This window comes from Gymnogyps californianus, chromosome Z (assembly GCF_018139145.2).
Source record: "Gymnogyps californianus isolate 813 chromosome Z, ASM1813914v2, whole genome shotgun sequence".
NCBI lineage: Eukaryota > Metazoa > Chordata > Aves > Accipitriformes > Cathartidae > Gymnogyps > Gymnogyps californianus.
This window is the reverse complement of record NC_059500.1, coordinates 21792853-21815690: the sequence shown is the minus strand read 5'-3', so window position 1 is coordinate 21815690 and position 22838 is coordinate 21792853. Positions and strand designations below refer to the sequence as shown.

General features: G+C 38.9%; 1 protein-coding gene across 1 annotated transcript in view; it reads left to right on the top strand.

The window, feature by feature from the left end:
• KCNN2 (potassium calcium-activated channel subfamily N member 2) overlaps window positions 1–15293 on the top strand; it is a 75488-nt gene extending 60195 nt beyond the window's left edge. The window contains exons 6-9 of the mRNA XM_050913320.1: window positions 5437–5547; window positions 8078–8205; window positions 12859–12928; window positions 14833–15293. Coding sequence (XP_050769277.1) covers window positions 5437–5547; window positions 8078–8205; window positions 12859–12928; window positions 14833–15120 — 597 coding nt within the window. The 3' untranslated portion in view covers window positions 15121–15293. The remainder of the gene's footprint in view (window positions 1–5436; window positions 5548–8077; window positions 8206–12858; window positions 12929–14832) is intronic.
• Window positions 15294–22838: the final 7545 nt, after the last annotated feature.

Here is a 22838-nt window from a genome sequence, read left to right as displayed (position 1 = left end):
AGGCTTGCGTAGCTGAGAAAATAATTAGCCTACTAGTGTTTAACAAGTACCTAAGTATATATGTGAGTCAAATACCCACATACACTTATTTCTATCAGGGCAACTCAGTTTGGATTCTAGGCATCAAAGAGGATACCAACGGAGGGCTTTCATGGACTATTGCTTAGCTGCATGAGCATATGAACTTAAGGCATCGTTCTTTGTCCTGAACAGGAGCAACATGTTTAGAATTAAAGATGTGAAGAACATCCTAAAGTTGTGTCGTGGTTTAGGCCCAGCCGGCAACAAAGCACCACGCAGCCGCTCGCTCACTCCTCCTCCCCAGTGGGATGGGGAGGAGAAAATACAACAAAAAGCTCGTGGGTCGAGACAAGGACAGGGAGGGATCACTCATCACTTACGGTCACAGGGAATGGGGGTTGCGGTCAGTTCATCACACGTTGTTTCTGCTGCTCCTTCCTCCTCAGGGGGAGGACTCCCCACACTCTTTCCCTGCTCCAGTGTGGGGTCCCTCCCACGGAAGACAGTCCTCCACGAACTTCTCCAACTCCAGTCCTTTCCATGGGCTACAGTTCTTCACGAACTGCCCCAGCGTGGGCTTTCCCATGGAGTCACGGCCTTCTCCGGGCCCAGCCACCTGCTCCCGTGTGGGGTCCTCCTGGGGCTGCAGGGGAATCTCTGCTCCACCGTTAACCTCCATGGGCTGCAGGGGGACAGCCTGCCCTCTCACCACGGGCTGCAGGGGAATCTCTGCTCCCCCTCACCTCCTCCCTCTCCTTCTTCACTGACCTCGGTGTCTGCATGGTTGTTTCTCTCACATCCCACTCCTCTCTTTGCTGCAGGTCTTTTTTAGCAGTCCTTCCCCTTCTTAAATATGCTATCACAGAGGAGCTACCACTGTTGCCGATGGGCTCAGCCTTGGCCAGAGGCGGGTCCGTCTTGGAACTGGGGAAGCTTCTAGCAGCTTCTGACAGGAGCCACCCCTGTAGCCCCTCCCCCACTACCAAAACTGAGCTCAAGTTGTTTGCAGATACATCAAAATGTTTTCATATAGGACAGCAGCTAAACAGATTGACAGTCAAGGTGAGTTCTGTCCAGTGTAAATGGCTGTAAACGTTATGCTTCAAGATTGTACTGCTCACAAATGCAAGTTTTACATCACCGTCAGAGATCTGATGCCACTGTGCAGTCCAGTGTTTGTTGCTTTGCCCAATTGAAAGACTGAGGATGTGTCATATGTTTGTTTTCAGACTTCTTGCTTTTACTGAAGACTAATACACACCATTTCATATCAAGCAAGAAATACTCTGCATTCAGGATGAGGTTCATGTGCTTCATCTTCAGATCCTTGCAAATAATAGGCATTGCTCAGCTCATCAGCAGAGTCCTGGTCTTGTTTTAGAGAAGCCCATTTTTAAATCTGTGATCTTTAAGGGCTTCTCCTGGTTTAGTAGATAAGTTTGTTCAGCCTGTACATGCTTTCAGGAAAACAGAAAAATTCAGGTAGATCAGCTTTTAAAACGGGTGGTTGCTGGCAAACCCTTGATCATAGAGTACTTGAAAGAAATCAAATTAATGGATGGTTAATTCTTTTATTACCTGTTTCCATTAAATGGAGCAAATAAGCAATATAGTCAAACTTTAACTTTGGCTTGCCCAAGTTGCTTACACTGTATGTGTTGTAATAATTTGTGTCCAGGTTTTTTAATAGCTGTGTCTAAATTCTCAACAAAGCTTGTAACTGTTTAATGCTTCATTTCATGTGAACACATACAAAACTTCTCTGCATAGAAAAAAATTTTGTAATTTTGAGAAACTGTGAAAGCAGAATTGTCTGTTTTTTCAAATTTGCCTGAAATCAATGAAAATCTGAATAGTCAGCATGAAGTAATTAAATTTTTTGCCCATTTTTTCCCTTTTTTGTGAAATAGTCTTAAGTCAGACCTTTTAGTTCTGATGTACATAGTTATGAACATTTACTAACTAGCACAAACTGATGCTTTTTAATTCTTTGAAATCTGACACTTGCTTTTTCATCTTTTACATTAGCCGCACTTTGAATGGACTGTTCAATGCGGTGGAAGTTAGTGACTTTCAGATATATATATCTCTAGCTAAAGCTGCAGTGGACTGATGAGGGAACGTTATGAATATTCTTTCATTCTCTTTTTCCTCAAATTTTGACATACTGGAAGTCCTAAGTGCCCTTAAAATCCCCCTGCTTACCAAACCAAAATACACTACAATAACTCTGTAATGCAAGAGGCGAACAGGGGTCTGACTGAGGAGTGCAAATTCCAAGTAGAATTAATTACTGCCTTGATACTTGAAAATACATACATTCCTGCCTTTTTCATTTCCTTTGTATTATACGTAATTCCCCTGAAAGTTACGCAACAGCTTGAAGCAGTGATTTAGTTTATTATTTACTTCAAAACAGGATAAAAAGAACAATGTTGGAAATCATAAAATGCAGTAATCAAATGTAAGACTTTTTAGAGTTTTATTCTCAAAAGACCCCTTCTTGCAGTTGAAATAATTATCATGGCTTTTACTTAGCCTAAGTCATTTTAATAAAAAAGTAGCTGCTGCATTATGTAGTATTGATATAAGGAAAAAACCTGAGCTACTGAGTTTTATGTGAATCAGGATATTCAAAAACATGCAAGTATGATGGTTATGATGCTACCATTTTAAAGTAACTGTATTGCCTCTATTTCATTTCTGCAATTTGGAATAATTCTCACTTTATTAGTATTTTTAAGGTTGCTGAGATCTTTAGGGGAGCTGTATAATAGTGCAGAGCACTGTAACATAAAATATTAATTAGCATCATGTACTTTAAGTGGAATTTCAATCTATTTCTGTAAGCTGTTAGTTGTTTAAAGAATGAGCGTAATTTGTTTTCCTTCAAGGTACTGTGAAATGTAAACATGCAGATAGTATAATACTTCCTTCTTTTCCAGAAATGCTGAAAGAGCTCATTTTCATATCCTGAGATCCCATCATATCCCACAAAGCCAAGAGGGGTAACCTGAATCTAGAATACCTTGCCATTGCAGTAAGCTGTTCTGGAGACAAGGAGGATAGCAGTGCATATACACCATAGAGGTGGTTGTCATAGCTTCCTGGTGACAATATTCTGCTGCCTCAGGCAGTGTCTTTCATGTGAGATATAAAGCTACTGTTTTTAATAGTGTTTGGCCCTTGTAACTGCTGTGCCACTCTGAAAAAGCATGAGAGTTAATCGCAAAGGCTGGAATAATTTCAACTCAAACCAAATTCGTGTTGTCTGTCACCATTCCTCTAGCCATTTTGGGGGGGCCTGGGAAGAGGGATCTAATATTTCTCTCCCCTGGTAACTTGCATAAACAGCTGTTTTGTGCCACTTTGCCAGTGGTGTCTGTATTAATAATCTCGTTCCGTTTTAGCATTCTTGCTGTAAGCAGGCAGAACTCAAGTTACGTCATTAAATCAACATCTGGCCCTGGTAATCCTGACATACTGGGCCAAAAGATACCTACTTTTCTCTTCATGTTCTTGCTATTGTATGGGGTAACTTATTTATTTATTTGCCCGCAGAGAAGTCTTCTGCACTTCCCTCCTGCCCTCCTTCACAGGAAGGAGACCAAAGGAGAGCTGTCTATTTTCTGGGGAGGTAGGGCATATGGTAGAGCATCTCCTGCCTGGTCCTCAGAAGGCTCGGTGGATTTCTGAAGTGCTCAGCCTTAAGCTGCATTGGCTGTCTTCTTCCTTTTTAACTCTTAGTGGGATCTGGAGAAGGAAAGGAACTTATAGCCCCATTTTGACTCATCTCATGGAGAGAGCAAGACTTCAGGTAAATTTCTATGAGCTTCTATCGACACAGGGTTTGAGAACAGAGGACAACAGCAAAGCTAGAGAGCTTAGTATTGAGGACAGGAGAGAAGCAGAAAATGCAGCAAAATTACAAGGGACTCATTCAAGGGAATGTTGAGAGCTGTTGGGGATAGAAGCTTTGATAGGTGAGAACTAATTGCAGAGAGTTAGGTGTTTGTGAGGGAGCAGATGGATTTCTTGGAACAATCTACCAGGGGAATGGAGAATTAATTAATTGGAGACTTTCACAAAATTTATTGGGTGCCTCAGTAAGTAAGCAGAGAGAGCAGATTCATTTTTTTGAGGACACTATGTGAATAAGAGTTTCCAATGAGTTAATTTATTTTGCAGTCTCTATGTGTTTATTAATGGAATTTGTATTTTGGAAGCTAGATTCAGAGTTTTATTCTGGATTTTCTGGAGAGAGTAAGGCAGTTATAGAGATGGGTTATGGAGAGAGCGTAAATTAATGGGAGAAATACAGAAAGAGTGGAAGAAAGCTCTGCAAATGAAAATGTGGGAAGCTTCAATGTGCAACAAGAGATTACTTTATACTGGAGAGTAACTGACAGGTGCAATAGCAACTAGATTGGGGTGAACCTGCAAGTTAAACACAGCCTCGTATATTTAATGTGATTTTTGTACTTTTTTTAAAAAGAACCTGTAAAGATTTGTTTAAAAAAAAAAAAAAGACTAAGGCAGCAGAATTTATTAATAGTGTAAAGTGAATGATACCTCTAGATGTGTATAATAGACACTGCTTCTCATTACCTGGCTCATTTTAGCCTCCTTTCCTTTCCTCTCCCCCCAAAAAGTTAAATTTGTGATGCTGATAAAGGCGCTGTCATTTCAAAGGGTCAGGCATCTGTTGGCTTTGGCCTGTTGTGAACATGCATGTCTGTGTGTATACATGCATATGCATACATGTACACAGCACAAATTAGAAAATTGATATTTTCTCCATCCAAGTTTTGAAGAAATGGTCTTGTGTATGTATGCTATTTAAATGGTAATAAGATACGCAGAAATACTATAGGAAAAGATTGTTGAAGGACTCAGAGAACAAGAGGGAAGTGTACTAAAGTGATTAAATACTAAATTTATGATTATTTTTAGGCCCTACAGAAAATCCAAAGAAGCTTTTCTTTTTTTGTATGCTAATTACTAATCTAATCTTATTTCTCTTTAGCAATTGCTGTAACCTTGAGACAATTGTTAAGAATAGGGTATTCTGCATTTATTTACTAATACTCTGGGTTTTAAAAGTTGTTTTGATCACCCCCTTTGTTTATGCACTAGAAATGGGATGTGTTCAAATTTTCAACCCCTGCAGAAAAAAAAGCAGAACTTTTAAATGATGCTGCTCACTAATTATTTTGATGCCTTGACAGTTTACCAGCCTATAATTACTGACTTTTCCTATTACTCTGAACTGAAATAGCTATAGCGTGTTCACTATATTTACCAGGGATGAATCACCTGATGCCTGCCATACTTCTACAGCAAAGGAGAAGCTTCCACTAAAAACTCTGCAAAATGCAGTAGTAACGTCTTGGGGGTTTGTTTTATTGTTTTCAGGGTGCTGGGTGCACTGCACTGGTGGTAGCTGTGGTGGCAAGGAAGTTAGAACTTACCAAAGCTGAAAAACATGTGCATAATTTCATGATGGACACCCAGCTAACTAAAAGAGTAAGTGACACTTTATATTCACAACTGAAAAGGAAATGTGTGTTAATTTATTTTTGCATTTGTTTTAAATAGTCTCCTGCTCCGTTCTCCTACTGAACTTTTTCACGGGTGTGATTTTGCAAGGAGGAGGAATCGAATGCCTTGAGCTTTTCTCTGAATTGAGGGCAACTGCAAGTTCTCAGCAGATTTTTAGGATTTGAATATTCTTCTGTAGCGAGTCAGTGCAGCTGGAAGATAATTGGTGTAACCAACAGTTAAATGCTGTGAAACTGAAGACTATTATATTAAACTAAAAAACTTCCATGCAGCATCTGAGAAGAATATATAAAATTTTTGTAGCTAAAATAGGTGAAATGACTGATATATACAAGAATTTCAAGCTATGAAGGACGTTCTTAAGAAAAAGACATATTCATAGTTTGTGAGTGAGACAGTCTTTCCAATTGCTTTGTGTACTCAACACGGGGTTCACTTAGTGGCACACAGTACTGAAGTGCCTTGAAAGATGTTTGGAGATAATATTTTTAGAAGAGATTATTTTAAAAACCCTCTAAAAATCATTCAAATTCATAAAAAATATAATATTTTCCTTATTAAATATAATTTAAATTAAAATAACATCTTGGAAAATGAAAGAATGCAGCAAACAAGGCAATAGAAATCCTTTATTGAAATAAAACAAGTTAGTGTTGAGGGAGCAAGAAAATGAATAGGAGTTACACAGTCCTCTCAACTTCTTTAATCTTTCCTATTGAGAAGAGCCAATATGGAGAGGAAGGTCCTTACACTCACAACAGGAACTCAGCAGAGCTTGTCCTTACTGATGGGTGGAGAGGGATGTCGATGCCTGAGCTGGAGACCACAGCTCTGCTCCAGGCGGGAAGGAGGTTGGCTGCCTCAGCACAGCTCCGCGCAGCGGTGCGGTGCTGCGCTGCCACAGGTCCTCTGCTGCAGAGAGCCGCGTCATGTCTCTACATGCTGTATTTCCAGGACATGTCAGCACACCGCTCTGGTTGTGCTGGCTCCCTTGTTTCTGTGCTGGTCATCATTTAACAGACTGCATCTCCCCTAAGCAGTCACGATGGGGAAAGACTAAGGATGAGTGGGAAAGCAGTTCTTACATAGGTATAAAGGGTGTCTGACTTGAAGTGTCTATCTAAGCTTGTTGATTTACACTCCTATTACAGTCAGTTAAGGTCTTGTTGATACTAGACCACAGACAATAATTTGTCCCTTCCCAACACAGGCAGTTTTCTAGTGTAATCTGACAGCTGAACCCAAAATGTCTTTCAGGAGGGAAAAAGATTTTGTAAAGATTGGCCAGATTTTGAGTCTGGTGTTCATTTGTGCCTTTTAAAGTTTCTTTTATTCAGCTATCCTTCATATAAATGTAAATATCAGTCTAATACTGTATCCAAATGGTGCTTTGGTAGCTTCAAACTCATGAAACTCAAAGCACATGAAAATCAAACCAAGCAAACAAATCTGAGATGCACATCAGGTCACAAATAGGTTACGCAGATACTAGAGAAGTTTCCTCACAGCCTAAAGATAGCCATACCTTGTGGAAATGCAAGGACCAGGTAGAGATTGTGAGGAGGTCACTAAAATGTGATTGTGCTTCCACTGAAGTCAGGACCAAGGTTCTCCAGCACTTCTACATGTACAAGGTGGGGACCTCTTGCTGGGAAGAGCTACTGCATGGCATTCCTACAATGCCTTTATCTAGACATTGACTTAGCTCTGATGCTGCAGTAACTGGCATGATATAAAGTTGGAGGGAGAGAAAATAAAGATGAATAATAAGGACAGTTTTCCTTTGCAAGTAACCTAGTCATTCTGTCATTAATCAACATTGCATTGAAATTCTTTGTCTGTTGTTTTCAAGCATTCTTGAAAATTTTGGAGGGCCTAAGAAGGAACTGTAGGCACTCTTACCTTTAACATTTTATGGAAAGCCTCATTTTAAAAAAAATTCAAAGCACTTATGAAATAGAACACTGGCCACATTAATTGACGAGATATTTTTTCATCTCCTCAGAGAATGGTAAAAAAGAAACAAGAATAAACAAAAAAAAAGAAAAAAGTGTGTTCAAACAGCTCTGCAAATTTAAAAGACTGTTAAACTGCTAAGAGACTGAAGAGGTACTAACTATAGAACAAGAGCAAAATTCTATGATCCTGTTAAATATATTTAGTTAATTACCCTACAGATAATGCCTTAGTATTTCCTCACTGTAGTTTATATTGGCATAAACACCAAAAGGTGCTAACTCTTTAAAGAGGGACAAATTATTCCCCCGTGCAAGAGAGCTGGTCCCAATATCACGTTTGTAAGTAACATGGAAATTGCTCAGCAGTCCCCTTGGTCCAGTTGTTGCTTTCTGCCCTCAGTGCTGCAGCTGCTTGATGTACCCACTTCCCACAGTTAGGCAGGGTCTTAAGTGCTTTAGAAAGGGTTTATACCAGAAAAGAGAAAACATGACATAATGCTAGTTTGTCAGCCTGGTGTTTTTCTTTTATTAAACAGGTGAAAAATGCAGCGGCCAATGTACTCAGGGAAACATGGTTAATTTATAAAAACACAAAGCTGGTTAAAAAGATAGACCATGCGAAAGTAAGGAAACATCAACGCAAATTCTTGCAAGCTATTCATCAGTAAGTACTGTTTTGCTTTGATTTTCCTCACCAGGTGCTTTCTCTCTTAGTTTCCCTCTCTCTCACAGTCACTCTTAGTCCCCATGTCCCGTCCTGTCCCCTCCCTTCTCTCCCCCCCCCCTCTCTCTCTCCTCGTTTATAGCACATTGCTCTTGAGGTTGATTTTTCTCTAAGAGTAAGACAAAGAAAAAGTTTTACAGTATTACCTGTTTACAAAAAAATAAAAAAGTATACTGGTGTGTATGTCCAATATGGAGTAAATCAAACTTGTTTATACTTTTTTTAGAAGTTTCCCATGCTTCTTGAATTATCTAAGACTTTTTTTGTCTTTTGCCACTGAGACTATCCTTTGTTGTTACGTATTTGCTTACAGGTAGTAAGATACAAGCTACAATAGACAGAAGAAAATGAAAAAAGTTTCATTTGTAGTAGATGTTTTAATAATTTAAAATCAGAATGTGATAGAAGAGAGCCTATGAGTTTGTATGTAGTGTTTAATGAAAGTAATATGCATCGAGCATCATTGTAGGGCCCAACAGCAATTAGTTGCCTCTCTCCACCATGTATTCTCAGTACATGAAATCAAATGTTGGTATGTCAGCTATGACCCCTGACATCCATTCTAGAAAATGGGAGTATATGCCAATAGTTGTTGTGTGACCTTTGAGCACCTCTGGCATGATTCAGATGAGTTCTTCCCCTGTACTGAAATCCTAAGGGGTTGGAAACAAGCCTGAGAACTGTAACCAGTAATAGGATTAAGCTGAATTATGGTATTGCCAGACTATAAGTATTTATCTAAAATTCATAATACATACTTGCCATAAAGCACATCAAAACCAGCAGAATAGCACAATGATTCAGTTACTCTTCCTTGGACTACATGGGAAAAAAAAAAAGAGACCTTTGTCCCCAGGAACCACACATTCTTCCTGAGGAATGGTCAGGACCCATGCCATTATTTGTCTGCTCTATTCAATGTCCCATCCAGCCTGAGGCAGCCATTTGTACAGCCTATGAAATTAGTTTCCATGAGATACTGGGGAGATGTAGATAAATTAAGTAAGTTTAATTTCAAACTGATGTTTTGATAACTTTTGAGTGTGGGTCTGTGTCTGAGCCAACCTGTGAGGAGATGTGAGGGAAGCATCCATCATGAAAAGAACACCTATGTGTCATCTTGCAGGAAAGACAGGAAGGAAAGGCCAGGTTGTGGTATTTCCTATTAGTAAATCTAGGCCAACAGTCATTGTTTCTCTGTTTCATAGCAATATTTTAAAGCAATGGGTAGCTAAGCTTAAGGTATGAAGTATTCTATAAACCTTGATTACTATATCATATTTAGCAAACTTGCAGGATTAAATGTTACTGTGCTATTGCAGAAATACTTGAAGGAATAAAAAGATGACAAAAGTTGAGGCATTTTTATGTGGATATAAAAAGTATATTTTCCCAGTTTGGTCATCCTGCTTAGCTTAAAGGATTGGGAGGCGGAGAGGAGTGACAGGGGTTCTGGGATAGAGGATGGCATGTCCTGTACATCCTTTGCTGGACTTGAATCCTTGATTGCAAATGTTATTCCTTAACATTTTAACTTTGCTATTTATTTGGTGTGTCTGTGTGTGTCTGTGTGTGTGTGTACACACACGTTCAGAGAAGAATCTAAAAAGCACAGCAGGCTCGATCTGCAGTTTTATATATCATTCAAGCCCAGAAGAGCTTCACAGGATATAAAGTGTTGTTCTGCACCTGCCTTAAAAATTCATTAATCAGGTGGGGTGAGGAAGGTGGCAGCAGTAATTTTTTCCTAACTGTGCCAGCCAAACTTTGAACAGCTATGTTAATAATGCATTTCCCTTTGTCCTTTAGCACTTTGCATCCCATTCCCAAAACTTTTCTATTTAAGCAAAAAAAAAAAAAAAAGATAATTTTCTCAATCTGCTGAAGAATGTGCCATGGATGAAAACGTTGCTCTAGCAGTTTGCTTTCTTCCAGCTGTAGCAGAGTAGATGAGTGCAAATTATTTTTTCCCCCTTTGCATCTTTGAACTTTTCTCAGGTGACTCATGGTACTATACGGCTCTTTTCCACCTTTCTGGATTCTTAGGTTTTTATTGGTCCCCTCCTTCACCTTTCCAACCATTTCACTGGAGACAGAAATAAAAGGAGTGAAGTTTCAGGGCCAGTTTTATACAAGAAACCAGAGCAGATCATGGTAACTGTCTTAAACTCATGGTCACAGCTCTAAAACTGCCTTTAGCTGGTCTGGGTCTTTTTTGCTTCTCATGCACACTAAATAACATGAAGGTGAAATCATCACTTTAAATGATACTATTAAAAGGCATTTTATGTATTGTATGAATAAGAAAATCTACAGATGATAGTTAATGGGAACGTTTGAAGCTATTGCAGGTTCCTTCATCATGAGTGCAAGTGGGTGAGTTAGACTCCACCTCAGGCAGTTACTGATTGAAAGAAGTAGCAAGTCCCTAGGACTTCCCACCTGCTGAATCGAGCCCACTGTGCTCATTTGGTTGTTTTAGTATATTTTACAGTTTGTTTTCTTTTGTTTTGTCTTTTTATTTCAACAAAATGAAAATAGAGCTCGGAAGTAAGTTGTATAAGCTGTTCCTTTCTAAATTTGCAGAATTTAGCACTGTCTGCATGCAAAAAATAGAGTCTTTATTTGTGAACTTCAGTGGTCTGATTGCTGCCATGGAAACACGATCCAGAATCATGATCTTTTGCTGTGATAAGTGAAGTTAATACAATCAAGAAGTTTCATATTTTCTCTTAATGAATTTAGGAATGAAAGTCTGACAGCTTTCTTTAAATCCGGCTGCTGCAGCTAAAGACTTGCCATTACCTAGAGATACATTTTTACAGTCTCTGATAGGTATTGGGTTGGTTACCATGAGGAATTATCATGTTGGTGTCAGCTGGTACTTCTATTGCTACAATAACAATGGATTTCTTGGAATTTTAAAATTAAAATACTAACTGGCAAACAGATGAGTCAATGAATCTTAAGAAAAGCAGAAGACACATATTCTGCAAATTATTTGAGAGATGCTCACCAAAATACTAGGGTTATCATTCTCCAGTCAAATCATTACATGCTTACCTTTGAGTAATTATTCTGTTCTGAGACTGTAATGATATAACTCCATACCTTGGAGACTCCTCCATATTTTTTACTTTAGAATAGCTCCAGTTCATAGCCTCTGAAAGCACCATTCCTACAGTCTACGTTTATGTTGTGCTCTGAAGGAAGCCTCCAGGGGAAGAAGAGCATATGACATTCCAGTAACAAGCTGCTGGAATGTCAATTTTATGTGAACAATTGATTTCTACCTTAACAGAGTTATTTCCATGTGTTTTAAAAGATATTTCACTGTTCACAACTTACTTTCTTATGACAGCCTAGATATGAAAGGAAATGCTCGGTAACTAAAGATATGAACAGAAACTTCCTGATTTTGGAATATCTCCACGAAGGCTTTCTTTAAACTAGCTTGCTAAGTAACACCATCACTGAGAAATAGGCAGAGTATGCATTAGCAACGCACCTGCCACAAAATGCTGCCAAACTTATTTTCATTTGACAGCTAACCAAATGGTTAGCTTGGTTGGCCCTTGACATACTAGTAGACTGCATGGTATCTTACCACACATTGTTTATAAATTGATATAAATTTGAAAAATGCTATTTCCTGCTTAGAACAGCCACCAGAAAAGTCATTGAAAGTCCAAGTATTTCTCTGTTGGGAAATGTTGAACAAATGACTCGTACTGAAGGGAGAAATTGCTTATTTGTGAAAATTGCATCTACAAACCACTCCTCTAGTAGTTAATCTGAAAAACATGGACTTTGTTTCAGGGAACACATAAGAAAGGTCATGTATATATCTTTCAAAGAATGTGCATAAATAATAATAATGCAGATAGGTAGACATCAAAGAGAAAAATATACCCTTGCTGCTTCTTTCATAGTTTTTCAATGCTGTAGTTTAAATGGCGCATTGAAAAGGAATGTGTAATGTAAGTTTAAAATGTAATCATATTTCGATTCAGAAATTATGTAAGAAAATCAAATGTATTGGCAAGTATGTTGGTTATTTAGCTGCTGGTCAGATGGAAGTTCTGTTTAAAATAAAGAGAAACTCACTTATCACTGTATTTCCATCAGGTTCAAACACCTGCTAACCCAATCCATTTCCGACAGAACAGGGCTAATACCTGTATCTAGTCATGTAGGCATGGGAAGATTCTTAATTGCTACAACATTAATGGCAAAAAACAGTTGTTGTATGTTTCTTCCTATATCTACTTGTCACGATACTGAGGCTTTGAGGAATGTTTTGGCTTTCTTTCATATAGTCTGGATAAATTGTTATCTCCCTTTTTGAATTCAACTTTGACCATGGCAAATGGTATTCTCAAGGACATCACATTTCCTTGCTCTTTCCTTTTTTGCGGTGTTGAAGAAGCATGCTTCTCATTGTAGCAGGCACATGACCAATTCTGACTTTACACAAAGTACTCAAGGCATTGTCCATGCAGTTATTTGCCTTGTAAGTTTTGTGCATGCTTTTTAGAAATCCTAATATGACCACATACACAAAAGAATCTGACTTAAAATTCCACTTTTTAGATTAAGAAGTGTAAAAATGGAACAAAGGAAACTGAATGATCAAGCCAACACTTTGGTGGACCTGGCAAAGGTTAGTAGGCAATTACTGTTGTTTTAACATTCATCCTTTCAAAATGAAGAGTTTGTAAGTGAAAATGTTAGGCATTATACATGCATATATTGTTAACAAGTTTGTTATTTGTAGAAAATGAAAATATGTGTGTGTTTTGTGGTAGCACCGACTGAATGAAACATCTTGTTTATGGCTCTGACCAAAGTTTGAATGCACCATATTTTTTTTTTTTTTTGTACATTTGAAAAAGATTTCACAATTGAGAGGCTGATCCTGATAGCTCCTGAAGTGATTGCAGTGGTCATGGTAAATGGTGAACTGTGAGTGGGCTGTACTAGTGTCGTGCTGCGTAGTAAAGAGATTTCCTGTCTGGTGATAGTGACTGTGCCGTGAGGGACCATAGTACACAGGCTCTCATGCAGACTGCAATTAGAGGTTGTGGTTTTCTGTTCCTGTTGTCTTATGCAGCAGTGACTTTGGACAAGTAAATTTAGGTCTGCATTTGTTTAACTTTTTATAATGAATAGTAGCTGCCTACTTTGCTGATGTATCATAAGGCTTTATTAATCTTTTTTAAGCCATTTGAGATGAGGTAAAAGAGGCTATTCAGTTGCAAACTGCTTGTCTATTGTTGCTGAGATTTTTCATTAATATAAAATAATAACTAGAGAGTTAGAGGACTAAGCTGATAGCATTCCAGGTTTCACATTAGACCTCAGTATTTAACAGTTACTTTGATCTTAATTTGAGGCTACATTAGAGGCATTAATGGGCTTTTCCTAAGAGTTTCTTGTACACCTCTTCATGTACCTCAAACCCCTCCTCAATTTAAAGTGCATTAAAGCAAAGATTAAACTCTTCAGTGTTCATTCCCCTTTTGCTTTAGAGAACCACCTGACAACTTCAGTTGCTGAAAATACGTTTCAGTCTATACTTCTGGCAACTGATAAGGACTTTTCAGATACTATTTAATGTTGATTACTTTGCTTTCAAGGGTTATGCTAGCATCTTGAAACGGGGCAGAGAAATGGGTTATCGACACTCATCTGGTACTGAAGTGCTTTACACTTCAGGCAGTCAGTCATTCAATTAATTTTCATTCCCTTTGGATGGTTTATAAACTTCAACCAGTTTGTCTACTGAATTACATCCAGTTTTGACTCTAGTTTAAGTCTAATCTGAAGTCTCAGTCTCTCAGAAGGAGAAATTCAGTCATTATTTTTAACCAGTTCCAAGTCTCTATGAAATAACACATTTCAGATTACATTTTTACTGACCACTATGGCATTTGAAAGTACACCCTATATACCTGCTGTAACCAAACACTGTTTTGTAGAGGGCAAATAGATTGGGAAACACAGAAGTAAAGAAGCATACAATTGAGTTTTTACTCCTTGCACTGCATTTCAAAAACAATCCGCCCAACTACTCTTACTACAGCCAGTTCAAGAAAACCTGGTCAGTTTATGGAGAAAGCAAATGAACAACATTTGTGTTCTGCTTTGAAGAGTGAGGGTGTTTAAAACCAGAGGAAATACAGAAGAGTCAAGGATGGATCACAGCTTTGGAGCCTTCGGTCTCCTGGTGGCTTACACAACTGACTGTTCACAAAGCTTAGCATGGTGCATTTCTAAGCACCTGAACTTCCAAAAAAGGTCTGGTCTTTTGTCTAATTCATTTAGACCTTGACATCTAAAGTGCTACTCAAAATATATTACATTTCTGCTCAACAAATTTATCGGAAAGTTTATTCTGAATCTACAAGGAAAATTATTTCACAAGACTAGATATTGTTATAATATTCATATCCTTTTTTTTTTTGTGAAGTGCAAAAGCATTTACAGACCCTTGTAGAGTTGTGCTGCTTGTTACAGTATTTGTAAGGTCTCTCTAAACCTTTGTTTACATCCTTCTACTTTCAGACTCAAAACATCATGTATGACATGATTTCTGACTTAAATGAAAGAAGCGAAGATTTTGAGAAGAGAATTGTTACTCTGGAAACTAAACTGGAAACTTTAATTGGTAGCATTCAAGCTCTCCCTGGACTGATTAGCCAGACAATCAGCCAGCAACAGAGGGATTTCCTCGAGGCTCAGATACAAAATTATGATAAGCATGTTGCCTACAGTGCTGAACGATCACGATCTTTGTCAAGAAGAAGGAGATCATCCTCCACAGCACCACCAACTTCATCAGAGAGTAGCTAGAAGAGAATAAGTTAACCACAAAATAAAGACTTTTTGCCATCATATGGTCAATATTTTAGCTTTTATTGTAAAGCCCTATGGTTCTAACCAGTGTTGTCTGGGTTCTGATATCAGAATCCTGGAAACCTGAACACATTTTAGGCCAAAATGAGTGAAAACTCTTCTTTTTTCCCCCCTCCTCCTCTCAGATGCACAGTGAATGCGCCTATTATTGCTACATTAGATTGTTCCTCCTGTAATTTCACTAACTTTTTATTCATGCACTTCAAACAAACTTTACTACTACAGTATATAATATAATAAAAAGGTTAATTTCTGCACATAGTTGCTTGGTTACTTGGACTTAACAACAAAAAAAAGCTCACAATCAAAAGGCCTAATTATAAACTTTTAAGAAACAAAATTGAAGCTTAATAATTATCTCTCAGTATGAAAACTAACTCTCTAAACTTTGCTTGCAGTGGAGGGGGAAAAAAATCGATATTGTGTGTGTATGTATAGTCATTTTAAAAGGTCACTGACAGCTTCGATTTCTGAAGTGATTAATTAAAAATATAGTTTATCCTAGAAAATAAGTTATGAAGTACGCTATGGGTTTTTTAAATCTTCTTAGGGCTTTTGTTTAACATGCATTTGTACACACACACACATAGATAATATATATACATATATACTTATGTATATAAAATTATTTATGCAATGCCCATGGCAAAGATCTTTTAAACTGACTATTTGTAAAGCTACTGGCATGCAAAAAGCACAGGTAAAGTCCTGTTCATTTATTCAGAGTCTCATAATTATGCCAGGTAAGTATGTCCAGGCAGAGCATCACTTTCAAGTGATGGAAGTCTCCCATTAATGCTATTTGGGTTTTGAAAGTGTTAGGTTGCTACTTTCTCCACTCCCTTTTTTGTGTTTAATGTTTCTGGAGTGAATGACTGACACATTTTTACAACACTTTACTGTTGTAAAAAAACCTGCTGTAGACTGGAGCTGTAGCAGTGGGGTATCTGTGGTACTTTACTTTCATGTACAAATAATGAGGTCTCCTGCTTTCTTAAAAAAAACCACAAAGCATAGTGTACACGTTTGTGGAAAAGTTCTGGCTGACTTTTCTCCTGGTTTATATTCCAGAGTAGCAAAACTAGGTAAGCTTAAGTGCTCAGCACATGCAACTTGCGTTCGTAATTCCTAAGTATAAACAGGAAGTTATTTGACTTTATGAAATATTTTATAATACTTGCTATTTACGAAATATACTAGTCCTGTCCCCCCCCAGTTTACATACAAGGGTGACACTATAGCTAAGTATAACAAATAGGCATGGCTGACTGTTTCCGAGGAATACTACATCTGCCTAGAAGTAACTAACATGCACGTTGAAGGAAATGCTGATTGCTCCATGAGACATTGTGAGTTCTGGTCAGTAGCGACAGGCAGGGAGGATAGTAATGCAGAAAGTCAGGGCAGAGCTGTGCTAGACAAGACAGAAGAGCTGTTCTCCCCAGCACCTGAAATTCCCCAAACCAAATACATGATCTGAAAAACAGCAGACATTTTAGGCCTATTTAAAATAAAAGGTCTGCTTTTTTGGGGGGTACAAATATATAACTAATTAATATAAGTTACATCCAGAGGCATTGCTTGTTTATGAAAAGGTCAAGAGTTTCTCCAACACTTATTATGTCCTTGAGAAAGATGATGACTTTGCAGTATTTTTCCTCCTGGATGAGCAGAACAATTGCATGCCTTTGGAGTGCCTTGTTTACAGACTGTGGTATTTTGTGACTGGAAATACTAATCAGTATGCACAGTATTTGCAGTTCTGCTTTTGTTTTTATGAAGTTAATTTCCAAAGGAAAAGATGGATATTACATAGTGCTAATACTGTGCTAGCCCAGTCCTAAACTAGACGAGATTTTGAGGGGTCATGAGGCCACCCGCTTGACACTGTTGGCAGGATTAGAAGTAGTGATTAATATTATTGGAATTTAATAGTCAAGTTTCAGAGGGTTTTTTTGAAGATTTTTGCTTGTCCATTCTCCCAGTTTTTGTGTTTAATTTAGAATATTTTTCCTGTCATTGAATGTGAAATACACTTGCTGTAGCTTGAATACATTCCTTTTTGTCCTGTCAGCTTGAACTAGCTCTTTTGTTGTTTACAGCATCTTTTTTATATTTGTAAGAACCGGGTTTTTTCTCCTCTGGATTGAACAGCTGGGTTTTTAAAGAACTGTTGCTCCACATTGAACATTCTTGCCAATCTGTCAGAGTTAAGTTTGAATTAAGATCTAGCTATAAGTATTGAGCTGGTTTATTCTGATGTGAAAGAGCAACTGTCATCTTTGACCTCTCAATTTCTGTTACACAGTAGGACTCAGGAGCCTGAACCTACTAAATTCTTGCAGCAGCTTTGTGCAAGCAGGGCTGTGAGATGTACCAGGACTATCCCAATCAGTAGAGTTCTGTAACAATCTGCCAAATTCTTTTGGATTCCTTTCTTTGTTTTTAAAGCAAACAACAAATGGTGACACCATGGAATAGTCCAGTTCAATTTCTTAATTTGCTCTAAAGCTCACCACAAATATTTTATCTGCATTTTTGGTACTGATGATTCTTTTCTTCTAATACCTGGTTTTGAAAAGCACTTAAGCACTACATGTGAATCCAGTCAAAGAAAAGACAGATACAAACTTATATTCAGGAGAGCACAAAGCAGTATGGGTTTGATTTTCTTGCTCCTGATACAAAACTCCTTTTAATTTTTTTCTTGTTTGAGTTTTGTAGTACCACAAACTCCATTACTGATTTTTTATTTCCAAAACTTAAGCTCCTTCACTGTGTTCAGCGTATGAGCTCACCAAAAGGACAAAGTAGCATTATGATAGATCTCTGAAACTGCTTGTGTAGTTGAATGTAGATTTTTCTTTGAAAGATTGTTTACAAACAACAAGGAATCTTTCTCAAAGCATATGGCATATTTACCATGTTACAGTTGAAAAGCTTCATGCACCTTTTGCTTTAGTCTCAGCGATAGGAAAATTCAGCTTTCAGTTGCTATTGAACTTCTCCTTTTCACTGCATTCCAGACACCGATTCCGTTTATCAGTTACTTCGGAGTCTTGTTGCTAATCCCTGCATTTTTAATGACACTTAGCAAAGATATCTTGCCTCTAAGGACTGAAATGTAAGATCACAAATAGGCCTATTCACCATGCTTAAAACTAAGTACATTGATTTAAATAGTATTTTTTAGTTACATTTGAGTTTTTGCAGGATCAGAATAATACATTCACAGATAATATACTTGCAAATGCTTTGCAGTTCCTAGTTCTGCAAATCATTATCTATTGTAAGCCTGCAGATCTTCCCAGACAGACTTGTGCGACTCCACCTTTCTTTACCTCCTGCTGCTCCATAAAGATGGATCTGATACGGAAAGAGCTTCACTATCTAAAAGTTAAGCATCCAGCTTAGGAGCTCTAAACGCCTTCTGGAAGTCCATACCTTTCCTTGTGAGCTGTTTAAAAAATGTAGCTCCCCAGATTGGGTCTGAATCACTGTCATCAGAGGTCAAAGATCGGTGATAGGCATACTGGTTTACTGCCGCTCAGTTTGTAAGACTCTTTCCATGTCAGATTGTATGTGGACATTCACTGAAAGCATATCTAAGCGTAAAAGAATAAATGGTTTAAATATGAGTGTCTAATATTCAGAATAAAACCTATTACCCATATCAGTACTACAAATGGAAATTGTCTGAAAGCTCTTTTCCCCTAACTAGAAGTTATGAAAATTTCTTGTAAGTTTTATCTACAGAAGGAAGATTTTCTGGTTAGTAAGTCTGTTCTCTCCGTCTGCCAAATTTTTAGTTGCTCATATTGTTTCTTTTTTTAAAATAAAGTCCTTAATGTCCTTTTGCCTTTTTAGTCCACCCCTCTCAACATAATTATTAAGTGGTGAGAAGCAGCCAAATAAAGAGGGGAAGGGAGGGAAGAGCTAGCACTGCGGTGTCTCACTTTCAGTAACCTACCCCCACATCAGCATATCTACGTGCTCAGGTAGAAACGGTCACAAATTTCCTCCACCAGCACTCCTGGCTACCTAGATGCAAGCCGGCTGTAGCCCAGGAAGAGCACTGCTGTATCAGTACAGGCCTGAGGTGGAGCTTACACACATTCAGAGCCAACCATTTATGTATGTGGAACTTTATGTATGCATAATAAAATTAACCTACATCTGTCAATCAGGGCTTATGAATCTGATCTTATAGCTGTTAGCACAAGTGCAGAGACAACTGAGCTGTAATGTCTGTTAGCCTTTTTTGTCCAAAACCTTGTAAGGAGTGTCTATAAGGGTCTTTGCCCTCTCCATGACTGAGAGAATAAAGAAAAAGAGATGCTTAGGAAACACTTTGCAGTCAGGTGTGCACAGGTATGGCTCTGACCCACCTGAGTGCCTTGCCATCTGCATATCAACTCTGGTCCAAAAATCACAGGTTTCACTCACTATAGAGTGAGTTAGCACAGCACTGAGTGAGTTAGCACAGCACTGAGCAAATAAGCCCCATCTCTCAAGAGCAGCCTGATACACAAGATGATTGCAAATAAACAGGAGAGGAGAGTTGTGTTAATTTATGCAACTCCGCTCAGGACTTATGGCTTAGCATAGTACCAAGCCTAATGCAGACACTTCACTCCCTGCCAAGAATTGCTTGCAGCTGGGCAGTACAGCACATGCATGGAACAGGTGCAGCATAGTCTGGGCTAGGGCGTGTAGACATGCTCTGAGAAAGCTAAAATGGAGGCAGTTGCCAGAATTAGCATGACCATACTGCTGTATATTAGACTTTATTACAGTGATACAGTTGAAGCTCCATTAGGTCAATAATTTTCAGGCTTTATATGAAGATTCTCATGCAAAGGACTGCAAAGCCATTCTGCATAATGGAGGATATGCAACACAGCTGCAGTGCAAGAAAAACTGTAAGCCACAAACATGAACCTGTTGCAATCTAACATGGCAAGTAACAAAATCAGATGGAGAAGGGAAGCATAAAATGCTTTATGCTGACTTCACTTGCATTCAGATTCACTTAAACCCATCAGTATCTTCAAATATTTAGGAGAATCTAGAATGTTTTCAATTATACATGAAGCAAGCAACAAGCTTTTAGTTAGGGTAAAGGGTTCCACTTTAAAATGATGCCTATTCTGACCTTTTGCCTTCCAAACCTGCATTTCCAAATATCTTGAGTCTAAAAAGGAGCCGCATGTTCTGCTACATGGTTAGAAGAAAGCGGGTCTCTGAGCAGAAGAGCATCTGCAGTCCACGTAAATGATCAAACATCATGTGGCACCAGGAATAATAATGATGTTAAAAGAAAACATTCAAGTAGGTGAACTGACCCAGAGCGTAGAAGTTTAAGTGAAGCCTCACTCCAGGCCTGAAAGTCATGGCTATCAATGAAAAGTAAGAGACTGTGCAATTATATTTCCTGGCAATGAACAATAGGGACACACTGTTTGTCTTTAATACTGTCTATAACCTTGTATGGAGAAGTTGTCAAACTAGTACAGAAGTATGAGGACTGCTCATCACACAGAAATAAAGCAAGATCTTTTTAACAAAGAACTCCAAATTCTGTAATAGAAATGAGGAGAAAACCTGAAATAGCTTATGCTAGATTATTGTCTCAAAAGACAGGCACCTAGCCTCCAGACAAATTGCAAGAGATGAGGTTTCAAGTGGTCTTGAGCAAGAATCAAACAAAAAAAATACCTTCGGAGCAGTTTTGCATACTCAGAATTGCCCATAAAAAACCCCGACTATACAATGTGCTGATTAGCACAAATCTGTGCAAAATGAAGTGTGGCAGCGCTCTGCCTCTCCAAAGTGACTGAGTCCAGATTCCTGCTGGAGAAGTTAGAAACTTCCAATGGTCAGCACTTGAACCTGACATGCACGTAGGAGAACAAGACATCTATCTTAAGAATCACTCCTAAACTTAACCTGCAGTTCCAAATAGTTGTCGCACACTGGGTAACATTGCAGTAACAATCAGAGCTCCAAGATTTTATTTCTGCAAACATCACTTACCACACACACACGTGCACGCACGTGCTTTTGTTAAAAGATCTCTCAACAGTGCATGCCACCCACACTCACTCCATTGCTCCTGCCCACCCTCAACCCTTTGCTTTATGCATTTTCCTCCAGCAGCGGCTGAGCACTGGGAACTGTGGCTGCCTCTGTCAGCATCCCTGCTATAGAGCTGCCAGTACTGATCTGAAAGGCAAGGTGGCCCCAGGCCACTTGAGAGGCCACTGACCCAGTGCATGTAACTGGAGAGAGCAGACAGGAAGACCCAACCTGAAGATGGTCATGGCCCCCTTGGCAGGGCAGCGGCATGTAACCTGGGGGTTACAATGACTCCATCCGTTCTTCCTCCCGCGTCACTGTATCACTATGTTCTTATATTTCTCAAATGGTCTTAGGGACTGAAAAATGCTTTTCCTATCACATCTCAAGTGTGATAAGATCTCACTCGTTTTGACAGGCTGTGCCACTGCTGTGAGGAAAGCACGAGGTCTGCTGCTCCACTGCGAGCACAGGGCAATGCTGTGCCACTCAGCAGGACCCTTTCAGACAGCTGCCTGCTTTTGAAATCGAAACTGACAGCACTCCACCAGCACCAGTTATCAAGATTCAAGGGGAGTAAACCTTAGTAAGGTGTTCTGGCTGGGCAATGAGATTTAGGAGCTTAGCTTCTAAGTGGTTAAACATTAAAGTCTACTTCCAAAAAAATGAGAGAGGGGGGAAAAATGTTGCAAAGAGAGACGTCAATTAGCCCTTCTTGATTTCTGTGTTGGCCGGAGTTCAGAGTCTCACTTGTGCTGTGTGATGGTGAGACAAAAGACCTGCAAATTCACTCCTGGGCACATGAGTTCAGAAGACAGTCCCAAGGCTGAAATGTGCTAGCAAGCCACCGAGCTTCATTACCTTCCTTTGAAACAGAGCTTTCAGTCAGTTTGGCTAATAGCGGTGAATCAAATGCATTGCATTATCTGTGCTTTCAACACGCTTTGAAAGCACCTGCTGCTGCTGGGCTCAGGACCCTCTGAGGAGTGTATTGACTTCAGGCAGCTCAGCTGGCACCACTGCCAGGCCATTTCCACAGACATGCCAGAAAACGTCTATGCCCATTGAATTCACCTGGTCAGCAGGTGCTGTAACACCTTTTACTGGCTGCTCAGCACATCATCCCCGATCAGGTCTGGACAGAAGCAGCTTTCCCGTGATTTCCCTAGCTACTTTGGAAGATAATGCAGGAATAGCTGGAAGGGTTTCTGTTCTTTCAGACTTTTTAGTTACAATCTACACACAGAGGAAGCTAATCAGGTATAGAAAGTGCAGTGGTAGGAAATGAGGCCATACTTATTTCAGTTATCAAGTGCATGAAAAGAAATATAAAAATTGTACATAAGAAATAGACTGCTTTTCCAGAACTCCCATATTCAGGGTTCTATTTCCTGCATTGCTACTCTGTTTTCTCCAGGCTACAAAATGTATTTAGTGATTCAGCTATGTTTATTTTCAATTTGAAGCAATTGCTGTAATACAGCAGCATGAAATATATGCATTTCCAGAATTGCAGATATTCTTTTCAGCAGAAGGGAAACAGAAGAGAGATGGGCAAGTAGCAGGTAGGCTTTCCA